At 42.4% G+C, this 13,829-nt stretch overlaps 1 protein-coding gene and 1 pseudogene across 2 annotated transcripts; one reads left to right on the top strand and one right to left on the bottom strand.

The window, feature by feature from the left end:
* Positions 1-5,013: 5,013 nt before the first annotated feature.
* Positions 5,014-6,106, bottom strand: LOC310663093 (olfactory receptor 6X1-like; annotated as a pseudogene). Its single transcript has one exon. The product of its transcript is annotated as an olfactory receptor 6X1-like (transcript).
* A 5,630-nt stretch (positions 6,107-11,736) lies between these two features.
* LOC310662640 (olfactory receptor 6X1-like) lies at positions 11,737-12,621 on the top strand (the record flags this gene model as incomplete). The annotated part of the gene is made up of 1 exon (XM_083409585.1): positions 11,737-12,621. One exon carries the CDS (start codon positions 11,737-11,739, stop codon positions 12,619-12,621), a length of 885 nt encoding a protein of 294 aa, XP_083265711.1.
* Between the last annotated feature and the right edge of the window lie 1,208 nt (positions 12,622-13,829).

A 13,829-nucleotide genomic window follows, 5' to 3' on the forward strand; every position in this document is an offset into this window, starting at 1 on the left:
AAGAACAAACTGGTTGAGATAATGAAGTTATGAGAAAGCAGAAATACGAATCACCGTTATTCAGGGTCTAAGGAGGAGGAGGTAGTTTTGGTTTCTTGATGAAATATGCCTAGTTCAGAAATAGGTCTAATTTTGGACAGTTTTAACAGGGTCCGTCCCCCCCTTAATCAGACACCTGTTCCTTTTGGGGAAATATGTGTAGTTGTAATAATTTATTACCTTGACACAATAAAGTTGATAATCATAGTCTAATGATAAATTGCATACAGTAGTAACTGAAAATATCTTGTTGGCATCTTGTTGACAGCAAGAGCTGTTCGACAGTGGAATTTGCTGCCAAAGAAGGAGTCTCCTTCTTTGGAGGTCTTTAAGCAGAGGCTTGACAACCATATGTCAGGAGTGCTCTGATGGTGTTTCCTGCTTGGCAGGGGGTTGGACTCGATGGCCCTTGTGGTCTCTTCCAACTCCATGATTCTATGATTCTATCCATCTATTTCAGGAGACAATGGAGTGAGCCTCTGAGGGTGAAGTCAAACCAATATATTAGCAGCACCAAAGTGACATTCCTGGGGCACAAGCGTGGACAGTGTGTATGGAGGTTCTGGGCTGCCCAGACAAGACCACCCCCTCAGCCTGCATGATGCGGTCCAAAGGAAAATAGAGCAATACATTTGGAACCAGCTTGGCTTCAGGAGTTGCCAGAAGGAGGTGTACAAGGCACCATCCAACCATCTAGGGCAGGCATGGCCAAACCTGACCCTCCAGCTGCTTTGGGACTACAATTCCCATCATCCCGGACCACTGGTCCTGTTAGGTAGGGATGATGGGAGTTGTAGTTCCAAAACAGCTGGAGGGCCAAGTTTGGCCATGCCTGATCTAAGGACTCCACTCCGGAATTGTGTAGGGTTTACTCCTTAGATAGGGTTGCCATATTTCACACATTGATGAGCATTTTCCTGCCAAATCACATGAAATAGTGATGTTTTATGCTATTTTTTATGGAAAATCAGCAAAAACTACACTGCCGACATGAGTTGCCACATGTCTGGATTTCCCGGGACATTTTGCTGATTTCCACCCAGACACTGCTACCAACTACAGTATTCTGGATATGTCTGGGAAATTCCAGACATATGGCAACTCTGCCTTAGGCTTTTCTTCTCCCAAAGAGATCCCACAAAACAACAGTGGTGGCAGCCATGTTAGTGTGCGAAAAACACTACAGTTTGGTGATACAAGACATTTTATGGCAGCGTAAGCTTGAACCTTGCATCGAAGTGAGCTCTGATCCAAACAAAGCTTTTACCATAACGTGTGGGTTAGGTTGCATTCATACAGCAGTTTATTCAAATCCATGAATGTTTCCCTGTGGAGATTATGTTTTTGCTGATAAAGAGTTAACTCCATCTTTGAACTGTGTGATTTACTGACTGGCACGCTCTGAGACAGTTGGAATGGGTAGCTATGGGGTGCTGGTTTGTGGGGCTTTTAGATGCCCAATTATTCTACTTTCTTGTGTCTGGGCTAGAGAGACAGAACATTCCATGTCCATCATCTAGACTTGCAGATGATGATGAAGATGATGATAATACCAGAGATGGCAAATCCATGTCCTCCCAGATGTTGCTGGACTTCAGCTCTCATCATGATGGTCTGGGGCTGATGGGAGTTGGAGTCCAATACTGTGAGGTCCAATTTCACAGACATAATCTAATTATTAAAGGAAGCGCTTCAGGTAGGGATAACCATGAGATGTAAATACTGGTCACCATTTATGATGGTCGTTTTTTAAAAAATCCTCAATTATTTAATAAGGAAACATATTTTATTCTCCAAAGCAAAGGTATCAGACTGCTATTTTGCCACTAGGAAGGAGCAGGTGACAGTTTCAGAGGTATTGGGAAGTACCAAGACTTTTAGGTTTTGAGTTTCATTCTAAGTGAAGAAATATGAAACTGAGAAGCAGAACTAACGATGAATGTTTGAAACAGTTGTAGTTGTGCCAGGTGTGTGAGAGAGAAGAGCAGAGAGAGAACGTTAGGTATAGGATGAGGACATTTCATGGCCCTCATTCTTTAATTATTTTAGCATCATGTTTAGCTAATTTATCCTCCCAGTGTCATGGCTTCATCCACTTAACAAACACATGCATTTCTCTCTTTCTTAATGTATATACATAGACATTATGTATGGAGTATGTAGACAAGAGAGCAAGAGAGGGAAGCAGAATTCAATAAATGCACACAACTCATGAAGCACTTCTTCAGCTTACACAAATCTTTGCAATCCTATTCCAATTTTCACTATAGGTGAACTAATTTTGACACTTCGTTGGCCCAGTGTCACTGTTCAAATCTCAATTTAATCCAAGGTATCTCTGAAATATTTCATTCTTCATCCTCATGCCACTTCTTCATTTCTCGTCTCTTTGTGTGCTGAGATTAACCCAGGAAGTCTTCCATTAACCATAGTTAACTGTTCCATCTGAACCAATAAACTATCATTATAAGATTTGGAATAAGCTAGGATCTTAAACTATGGTTTAGAATTGGTTTAAATCTTGGTTTGCCCTGATCCTGGGGAACCTAGCCTGTTGGTTCATATATAACTGGAGTCTATGGTTAATGGAAGACTTCCTGCATTAATCCAGCACACTAAGAATATGGAGAGAAAGGGCATAAAGCTTGTGCATATTTCAGTTCAACAAAATGAGTTATATATGTTTGAATCAGATCATTAACTGCAATAAAGACACCACAGAATACAGGAAGGGCAGCTCATAAATAAAAGTATGTATATGTTTAAAGTACTATGGATCTACACATGTACCCAGACAGCAGTGAGAATGGAGGCAAAGATGTCATCCAATCATCAACATTATTTTATTTCATTGCATATTAATCCCACCACAACCAGTAATTTGAGGGACGGCCTTCTCTTCTGCAGAACACCCAAGTCAATGTGTTATTCTTAGGCTGCTACCAAGTCTGGGCGGACTTACAAACACTGTTCTTTGGGGGTTCCAGACTTACTTGTTGTGTGGTCAAAGATGCTCATAATTTATGAAGTGCAAAGGTCTTCCTTCCTAATGCTTTTTGTGAAGCATCTTTGACCTCATTGTTCCTGATGGTGTATATGAAAGGGTTCAGCACTGGGGCAAATATCATGTTCAATACAGACACAACTTTCACCAACTTGAATGAAGCTCTTGTGACAGTAGCTCTTAAGTAGATGAATTGGACTGCTCCATGCAAGATGCTGACCACAATGAGATGGAAGGCACAGGTGGAGAAGGCCCTCTGCTGTCAATGATGTTGGAGATGCAGAAGGAAAGCAACACCACCACAACAACAATCATTGTTTATGTGCCTCTATAACAAACTCTGTGTCCACAATACCTGCCCCCCCCAAAGGTTGTACATGGAAGGGTGTTGATTTTCTTCTCTTTGCTTAGATAAAGAACCAAGGGCAGTGGTAAAACCATGTTTCCTTCAACAGTGCCCACCTTTCAAGGAGATCTAACCAACTTTCCCTGTAAAAGATGTTTCATTGATGGTCTAATTGCACTTCTGATTCACACATGAAAGGGATATTTCATCTACACCTTGCAAAGCCCTTCTTACAAATTGTATAACACTAATGAAAAGTTATTTCACCTTCTCCAAAAGTTATGGGATTCTGTCTCTAGGGCTGTGCCCCTTTGTGATTTCCCATCAGAAACACCCAAAGCTGAAGGTTGGATCAGGTAATGTTGAGTCAGCCAGGCCCCACATGTGTTGATGTTCCGTAAAGAATTCAATGCTTTATTTGTCATCCTTCACATATTCTAAGAGTCTACATTTTCCCATGTATTTTTTCTGGAATTTCCTTTAGAGTAATGTATGGAAGCAAGAATTCAATCATGCAATATTTTACACAGGTTTCATGGCTGTGTAAGGTTCAAAGGTTGGCTACAGTAGCCCAGGAGTGAGGATCCTTTTTCAACTTGTGTCTCATTCCCTACATGGCAGTGATGTGCTTAGAGCTTAGAAACTGCAAAGGTCTTACTTCCTAAGTCTTATTTTAAAGCACCTTTGACTTCATTATTATGCATTGGTATTGTGGAAATCCCTTTGGTATTTCTTCTTTGGAGATGATAAGCTGTTTAGAAATCATTTACTAAAAGAAAACTTTGTCTTCCTGGCCACACTATCTTATTACAGCTGGGGTGAGGAATCTGTGGCCCACTAGATGCTGTTAGACTCCGAATCCCAACACGAGTCCCAGTCATCATAGCCAATGAGCAAGGATGATGGGAGTTGTAGTCCAGCAACATTTGGAGGGCCACAGTTTCTTTATCCCCATAGCATCTTCTGAGAGTGCCACCAAGTCTGATAGGACTTCCAGACACCGCTCTTTGGTGTCCCCAGACTGATGTGCTATGTAGTCAAAGCTGCTTCGATGCAGGGTCTGGAAATGGACAAGACACCCAAAGAAGGTGGATGAAGCCAGGTATTGGCTTTACTGAGACATTACAGAAGTGTTCTCAGGTTCAGTCCCCATCATCCACAGGTAGGACTGGGGTAAACCTTTGTCTGCAAGCCAGTATTGGTCCTGCCAGTCAGTGTGGACATATCTGACCTAGATGGACCAAGAGTCTGATTCAAAGAAGGCCAATTAATCAGCTGTCTCTTGCCGTTATCTGGTAAATTGGGACATAAGAAGGTAGAATCATAGAATCATAGAATCATAGAGTTGGAAGAGACCACAATGGCCATCGAGTCCAACCCCCTGCCAAGCAGGAACCACCATCAGAGCACTCCTGACATATGGTTGTCAAGCCTCTGCTTAAAGACCTCCAAAGAAGGAGACTCCACCACACTCCTTGGCAGCAAATTCCACTGTCGAACAGCTCTTACTGTAGATTACACTTTCTATTCCCATCCATCCATCCATCTCCTCTAATCATCACTAAATTGATTGGCAATGGCACCATTTCAGAATAGAATCAGAGCTGTGGTAAACTTGGATTCAGAGGAGCATACGGTAAAATTACAGGGGATGATGATGATATATTTATATACTGCCCATCTGACTGGGTTGCTGGGATTCAGGTCTCTGTGAGCACTGAGTTAGACAGCAGTCCTTTCCAACCCTAGTCAGTGCTTAGAACTTAGAAACTGCAAACCTCTTCCTTCCTAAGGCTTTTCGTAAAGCATCTTTGACTTCATTATTCCTGATTGTGTATATGAAAGGGTTCAGCACTGGGACGACGATCATGTTCAATACAGACACAGCTTTGACCACACCTAAAGAAGAGCCCTTGACAGAAGGTCTCAAGTAGATGAAAAGGACTGACCCATACAAGATGCTGACCACAGTCAAATGGGAGGCACAGGTGGAGAAAGCCTTCTGCTGTCCACTGGATGAAGTGATACGGAGGATCGTGGAGATTATGAAGATGTAAATTACAGCTGTCAAAAGCAGAGAGCTCAGGATCACAGCCACAGACACCACAAAGCCAAGGGCTTCAATTATTTTTGTGTCCCCCCCTGCAATCTTTAGCAAAGCCCCAACATCACAGAAAAAATGATGTACAATGTTGGAGCTACAGAAAGGAAGCCTCACAGCCTTCAACACCTGGAAAATAACTGAGAAAAAGTCTGCAAGCCACGCAGCCAGTGAAAGCTTAAGGCAAACCTGAGAGGTCATGAGGGTGGGGTACCTTAATGGATGGCAGATGGCTAAGTAGCTATCAAAGGACATGATAGAAAGAATGAAAAACTCTGTGACACCAAAGAGGAAGTAGAAGAATGACTGCCATGCAACAGTGGAAGCAGATCGTGTTCTTTGCCGACAGGAAGTTGACTAGCATCTTCGGCATAAACACAGTAGTGTGTCCAATCTCAATAATAGAGAAGTTGCTAAGGAAGAAGTACATTGGCTTCTGGAGCCGATGGTCCACAGTCACAATGACAATGATGAGACCATTCCCTGTAAGGCACAGAAGGTAGAGCAGAAGGATCACCACAAACAAAAGGATATGAAAATGGGGGAATCCCAGAAGGATGAATTCTGTCACTCTTGAGCAATTTGTTAAGTCCATCCTTTGAGCCTGCAAGTAGACAGGAGAGAAAAAGAGCTAATGAGGAAAATAGGAAGCTGCCTTCTGGTGAGTCAGACAATAGGGTCATCTAGCTCAGAGTGGTCTATCACACAGCTCGAGGGCTACATGCTTGATCTTGTAAAAGCTTGGCCTTGTAAGTGTTGTTACAGTTGTGCAGTAACAACAGTTGTGCAGCCCATAAACATCCCACAATGACCACTCGCAGATGGTACGGCAGCAGAAAGCAGACTTAGCATCAGCTCCAGGCATGCTAGCATGGACAAGCCAGGACAAACCAAGTAGTCAAGTATGGACAGAAAATCTGCCCATTTTGGTTCTCCAATTTTACCTCCTTCCAAATTTAAAATCCATTAGCTCTTTGCTACAAATTTCTCCCAGTCACCACATCTACATATGCAGTTTGGGTTACTATACAATCTCTGCAAGCTTCCTTGCATTTATATGGGTTTTTTTAAGTAATAAATGCCCTTTCCCCTAGTATACCTATGCTGCATTGGAAGATTGGGTTGATTTGATTAGCATCCTATGCCCTTTTAAAATGTGTTGGGGAAGGGGTTTATGGGGTTGTTGTTTTTATTTTGATTATGTGTTTTGTGGTTTTATATTCTGATTTTATTCTGTGAAATGCACTGAGGCCTGCGAGTATAAGGAGGTATATGAATTGAAATAATAATAATGATGTTGATAATAATAATAATTGTAATAATCTGCATTGGAAGTGTGGATTTAGAACAGGGGTCGGCAAAGTTTACCTTGCCTGGGCCGGTTCACTCCAGTGGAGATCTCTCTGTGGGCCGGATCGCGGGCGCGTGTGAGAGCGCGTGTCTGCGATTTCCGGACGCCTGCACAGATGCAATATTTGACATCTGCAACTGCGCAGACTTAATTTCAGGCATCTTCACATGCACAGATGTGAATTCCAGTACTGCGGAATCAAGTCCCTGCGCCACGCTATGCCAGTTTAGTGCAGCATGCAAGGACTCGCTGAGCGGGTGGCTCAGTTCAGGGCCGCTCATGGGCGGGTTAAATGACCCCTGTGGGCTGCTTGTGGCCCATGGGCCTTAGGTTGCCGATGCCTGATTTAGAAGGATAGCTATGCTTGAGCCATGTATTGCTTTGAAGAATGCTAATTAGAAAGGCTTGCCTTTAAATTTGAATTGAATCATTTTTCCCCCTCTTTCTTCCTACCTAGTCTGTGCAATTTTGTACACATTACACGGCTGAAAAAGTGCATTGAAAAATTCAGAGAGGTGCAAATTTCAAGGGATGACTATGTTTGGGTTTGTGCACTGCATCAGAAAGTGATAATTATGTAGGTTAAGTGAGAAATGAATTAGATTTCTCCTGCATTTCTAGTTTTAAAGCATGGGATGGCAGGGAGTGGGATGGGAGAAAAAGAGTGTAAGGATGATCATAGGAAGGAGGAGAGAAATGATGTCCATTCTCTGTATGTTAGATCTCACCCATTAAATCTACATCTCTGCAGTCTTATTCTAATTTTCAAATATATTGTAGAACCCTCAGTTTTGCCACTCATGCATGTGCAGACAGTCAAAATGACATCACACGCATGCACGGAAGCGGCGAAACATGACCCTTGCACATGCAGACGCGTTGTCGCATCTTACGTTCTATTCAGGATGCGAACAGGGCTCCGGAACGGATCCCATTCGCATCCCGAGGTACCACTGTATGCCTAATCCAGTCCATTACAGATTGAGCAGTCTGTAGCTTCAACATTTATCATGTGAATAGGCAAGGAACCATTAAATTGGCTTTAGATGTTGTAATAATATGGAATATGGAATTAAGCCTGCTGTGCCTTTCACATTCTTTAAGGGTGATGAAGAAGTCCTAAGAACATATGAGAATCCTGCTGGATCAGACCAGTGGCCCATCTAGTCCAGCATCCGGTTCTTACAGTAGCCAATCAGAAGCCATGGGGAAGACCAGAAGCAGGACCTGAGTGCAACAGCTAGTTAAGAAATAAGTGCTTAATTCAAAAGCAAGTTATTTTTTAGTTAGGTGAATTCAAAACTATTTGTAATGCGGAATGTTGATTTCCCTTATGGGAAATTACAGGGCTTATCATTAGAGAGCGAATCCAAAAACATTACGCAGAAGATCCATAGATAGCTCCTCATTTGCTCCGTATAATTTGTGGGAAAGTTTTTAAACAGTGCAGATAAATTTGAACATATACACATACACCAAATTGCAGACGCAGCATTGTGCATCTTGATGTTTCAACACATGCTTTGCAGGTCTAGGGAGCAATAATCTCAAGGCAATCTTCAGCAGGGTTGGTAGATAGAGACAGGAGATCAATCAGAGCAGATATAGTTATGTAGCTGACACTAAGGGAAAGGACAGGATAGAACGGCAGCTGGATAAAACTCCAAGACTTCTGAAGAAGAAAATCCATAGGATTTCATTTCAGTAGGATGATACATTTGGAATATGACTGGCAAAAATGTATGATCAGCTATCTGATTGTTGGCCTGAACAAGCACTATTGGCACATTTGTGATGGATCCAATAGCTATAATGTGAGTATATAATCCCCCACCCATCCCTTTTTAGAAAATATGCTTTGTAGTCTTAAAGCAAATACTCATTAGTTTTCAGTCATGCATTCATTTCCTGCAGAAGCACCCTCTTGCCTTGCTTTGTATCATTTCTCAGATTCTCCAAACTTAGACCTGAAAACAGCACTTATTTGAAATGTTTATTCTGCTAAAAGAATCTGTATTCTGCTAAAAACAACAAACCTCTCCCTCCCTTCTCACTTCCCCACTGACTTCACCTGTGGCTTCTTTTCAATATTGTGTTGATCGAAGCAGAAAGTAGATATATTTTTTGTGTGTTTTACTGGGGGCTTCTTGTCTCACTCCGCCACCCGTTATGAGAACTCTTGCCACTTTGTATTCAGAGGAATATTAGAAGTACAACATAGCTATAGTGGTTAATATATGTAGAAACTTGTATGTGTGCCCAGCTGGATCTCACCAAAGGCCCATAGAGTCCAGCATCCTCTTCTCATAGTGACCCACCAGATGCCCCTTATAGGAAGCCCATGAGCATGATCTAAGTGCAACAGCAGCTCTATCCCCACCTGTGATCCCCAGCGAGTGTCAGGCTTCAGGGAATTGGCTTCCTCCCCCTCCCCCTTTGACAGTAGATAAGCAGAACAAAGGAAAAGGAGTCTCTTCACCAGTTAGAAACTTTAATGACCACAGAGAGAGAACAAAGAATCCATTTCCTAGGAATGAAGGTGCTCCCAATTAAGGGTCCCACCAACTTCCTCCCTAGTCACCCGCATCACTACTGCATCTTGCAACCTGAGCTCGTAACCACTGTGCTTCTGTGCAGGCACCTTAACTGTTCTCCTTGACCTTGGGCTGAGCAGATGGATGCTTTCCAGAGACAGTTAATCTCTCTCTCTCCCCCCAGTGCTTCTTCTCCATCCAGGATTTCCGAGCTTCTGCCTTCTGAACTATGCCCCTCTGCAAACCACTGGTCCAAATCTATACTGTCCTCCTGCTCCTGGGAAGCTTCAGGATGTTGATCAGGAGCAGGGGAGGGGGAGTCTCCCACCATTTCTCCTCAGTACTGGGTCCCTGACAGCAAGTGGCATTCAGAGGCATACTGCCTCCAACAGCAGAAGAGGAATACAGCCAGTGCAGCTAGCAGCTATTAACTAATGCATGTAAATGATACTTTTAAAACAAGAGAGGACCACCTGCAACTCTCCAGCTGTTTTTGGTCTTCAGATCACATCAGCCCCCAATCAGCATGGCTTATGATCAGAGATGATGGAAAATGATGTCCAGCAACATATGAAGGCTCATTGGTTCCCCACTCCTGGAACATATAAGTGTTTAAATTAAAAATGTTTTCAAGAGCTACATTGTTCACTTATTTTAAATATTCTGTGGCTGCCTTTTCAAGGCCAAAGCTTCCACAAGGCAGTCCATAAAAAAAAATGGAGGTTGGTAAAAACGTAATTCCAATATATACAGTGATTTTAAATGAGCAGTTAAGTTAAGTTAAAACATTGTACAGTAATACCTCCATGAATGTCTGCCTCATCTAGCTTCCATTCCGGTGAATGTCCACAGCAAACCCAGAAGTACCAGAATGGGTTCTTTCTGGATTTTCTGCTCGCGCATGTGGAGAAGCGCTAAATCGTGCTCTGCGCACATGCACAGACATGACACTTTGCCCTGCGTCCTTTTCGGCTAGCAGCCTGGGCTCCAGAACAGATCCCGGCCACAAAACAAGGTACGACTGTACAGGCGGGCCAGAACCACACTCATATAAAATAAATGTAAGATCAATAGGAAGGAGCATGTTAAAGTCAATGTGTTAAAAGAAAAACAGCAATGAAAGTTAATAATAATAATAATAATAATAATAATAATAATAATAATAATAATAATAATAATAATAATAATATCTTTATTGTCATTGCCCCCTTGGGGAAAACGAAATTACTTGACTGCTCCATAAAAACACTAATTAAACAATACAGTATAATACAGCAAGGGAGATTAGATGACTTTCAAAGTCCGGGCTTCCCATTCAGGGCCGAGATCACTCTGGAGAAGAAGCTGTTCTTAAGACGGCTGGTTCTTGTCTTCATCGTCCTGTATCTCCGTCCCGACAGCAAGAGCTCGAAGAGACAGTGACCAGGATGCGATGGATCTTTTACTATGTCCAGTGCCTTCCTATGGCACCTTGTGGCATAAATCTGCTCTAAGGTGGAGAGTGGGCAGCCAACAATGCTCTCTGCTGCCTTAATAACCCTGCACAACCCCATCCTGTCCTGGGTAGTACAGCTTCCGTACCACACACATAAGCCATAAGTGAGCACGCTCTCAATGGCACAATGGCATGCAGCATTGCATTTCGACTAAAAGAAGAAGTCTAGAATAGGGTTTCATAACCCATTTCAAAGCCAGCACAGATGTATTTCCCCCAGGAGGAATTTCCACAAATGTGGCTTGAGAACAAAGCCAAAAATCCTGGATCCAAGTTTGGATTCAGTTAAGTTCTCAAATATCCAAACTAAATCAAATTCAGTCTCCATTTCTAATGTCAGTATTTCCTTCCAATAAATTCCATCAGCCTACAGAGGGAACTTATTGCCTCTGCTGAAATACTGTCACCTGGCAGCAGGCATTCCCATCAGGCTACTGAACCTATTTCTATCCTAGTAACTTTAAAAACAGGTCTCTGACCTTGATGTTTCACTCCTCGCTCCTTATCCCCATTTCTTTGTGTGTCATGAATTTTAGATTGTGTGAAGACATAGACTATCTTCCGCCTGATCTTGCATGAACCTGTGGGAGCCTCTTTTTATGTTTTTATTTTGCTGAAGAGTGGGATAGACATGCTTTAGCTAAACCTATTAAAATAACATGGGGATACGGGAAATTCAATGAAATAAAGAGAGAAAATGTATTCTGCTCTCTATTTTGGTGCAGGATGAATTGAATATCCAAATAATATTTTTTAAAGTTTCCATCACCTCTCTCTTAACAATCTTGGTGAGCCCAGTTATGGATTTGACCAATTGCACAAGAGTGTCAGAGTTCATTTTGCTTGGATTCCCACATATTTGGGGAATGAACATCACCTTGTTCCTCGTGGTCCTCCTGCTCTACATTTTGTCAGTTGCAGGGAATGGTCTCATTATTGTCATGGTGAGAGTGGAGCGTCGGCTCCAGAAGCCCATGTACTTCTTCCTTAGCAACCTCTCTTTCCTGGAGATGTGGTACACCACTGCCGTTGTTCCCATGATGTTGACCAACCTCCTGTCGGCAAAGACCACCATCTGCTTCTATTGTTGCATGGCCCAGTCCTACTTCCACTTCCTCTTTGGCATCACGGAGTTTTACATCCTCACGGTCATGTCCTTTGACAGGTACTTAGCCATCTGTCAGCCACTCAGGTACACCACCATCATGACCTCCAATGTCTGCCTTCAACTTTCGCTGGTTACATGGCTAGGGGGCTTCTGCACCATCCTTTTGCAGACGGTGCTGGTTGTAAGGCTTCCCTTCTGTGGCCCCAATGTTGTCAACCATTTCTATTGCGATATTGGGCCCATGTTGAAGATCGCCGGTGGAGACACGCATCTTATTGAAGCCCTCGGCTTCCTGATTGCTGTGGCTGTGATCCTGGGCTCCCTGATGCTAACGGTGGTATCTTACATCTTCATCATCTCCACGATTCTGCGCATCCCATCAGCCAGCGGACAACGGAGGGCCTTCTCCACCTGTGCCTCCCACCTGACTGTGGTCAGCATCCTGTACGGGGCAGTCCTTTTTATCTACTTAAGACCTTCTGCCAAACACTCATCTTTCAGCCTCAACAAAGCCATCTCTGTGCTGAACACTGTGATCACCCCAGTGCTAAATCCTTTCATATACACCATCAGGAACAATGAAGTCAAGGAGGCTTTACGGAAAGCCTTAGGAAAGAAGGTGCAGAATCCACTTATACTGTGAGATTTGGACTGTATTGGGAAAACTTACAGAGCAATCTAGTGCTAGGGATAGAGAAGGTTTCCATGTGGTCCACATTTTTAACCAAACCGCCCAAATTTGCACCTCTAAGACTAACAGGTGGGTCAGAAGAACATCTCACTTCTCCAAATTTCTTGGCTTATTTTTTTTTTTAAAAGGTACCCAAATGTCTAAAGTGCATATTCTATAAATGTGTATATTGTGTTCAAATATGTCCATTGTGACAATAACACTTGGCTGTGTTTAGATTAATTTCTCAGATAGAGGTATCCCAAGATGGAGACAAATAATTAAATACAGATCAAAGATAGAAATGGATTAATTGAAACTGCAAAGAGTAGGCAGAAGTCAACAAACCAACAAATTAAAAAAGGGACTCAATCCAGTATGAGGGGTTTTGTGAGCAGTATACCAGTAGAATACCCTGGTACTGGTTTGAATGAATTAAATCTTGCTTTTTGTTTAATAGGTCATTTTAGTTTTGTTAATTTTTTGGTTTTGTCGTCGTTCAATTTTCTCTCCTCCCTTCCTTTTCTCTCTCTCTTTTTACTTCTTTTATATAATACACATTTATTTTGGATTCTTGACAATTCAATTATATATGCTGTAATAACTATCTAGAAATATCTAATGTACGATTAGTTTGTTTTTTGCTTTTTTGTATGTTATGCTTGTAATATTTATTTATTTATTTTTTTAAAAAAGAAAGATATAGACTGCAGTTTGCTGATTCCTGCATTGCAGGGGGCTGGATTAGACCCTGAAGGACTGATGCTAACCAGTGTGGGCAATTTGGATTGGACCACTGTTGTGACCCCAGTATAAAGCAGCTTCATCTGCTCCTATGAGTAGTACTCAATTCTGAAACACAGGAGCTTATAATCACAGTCACTCAAAGCCACACATCCCCATGGAGAATCCAAAAATGCAGGCAGCTTTGCTGATCTTATAGTGAGCTGACAATTGATGGTATAGTGGTTAGCATGGTGGACTTAGGCTTGAAGACTGGGATCCACAACCCTGATCATCTGTGACATTCACTAAGCGACCTTGGGGCAGTGCCTGATTGATCCTGGTCTATCTCACAGTCAGCATAAAGTGAGGTGACCCAACCCTTTTTCTGTGCCACTCTGGTGTCAGTGGAAAGTGGAACACAAATGTGAACTCTATTAAAGCACCATGTGGTCCAT

This window comes from Podarcis tiliguerta (assembly GCF_965153285.1).
Source record: "Podarcis tiliguerta genome assembly, chromosome: 13".
NCBI lineage: Eukaryota > Metazoa > Chordata > Lepidosauria > Squamata > Lacertidae > Podarcis > Podarcis tiliguerta.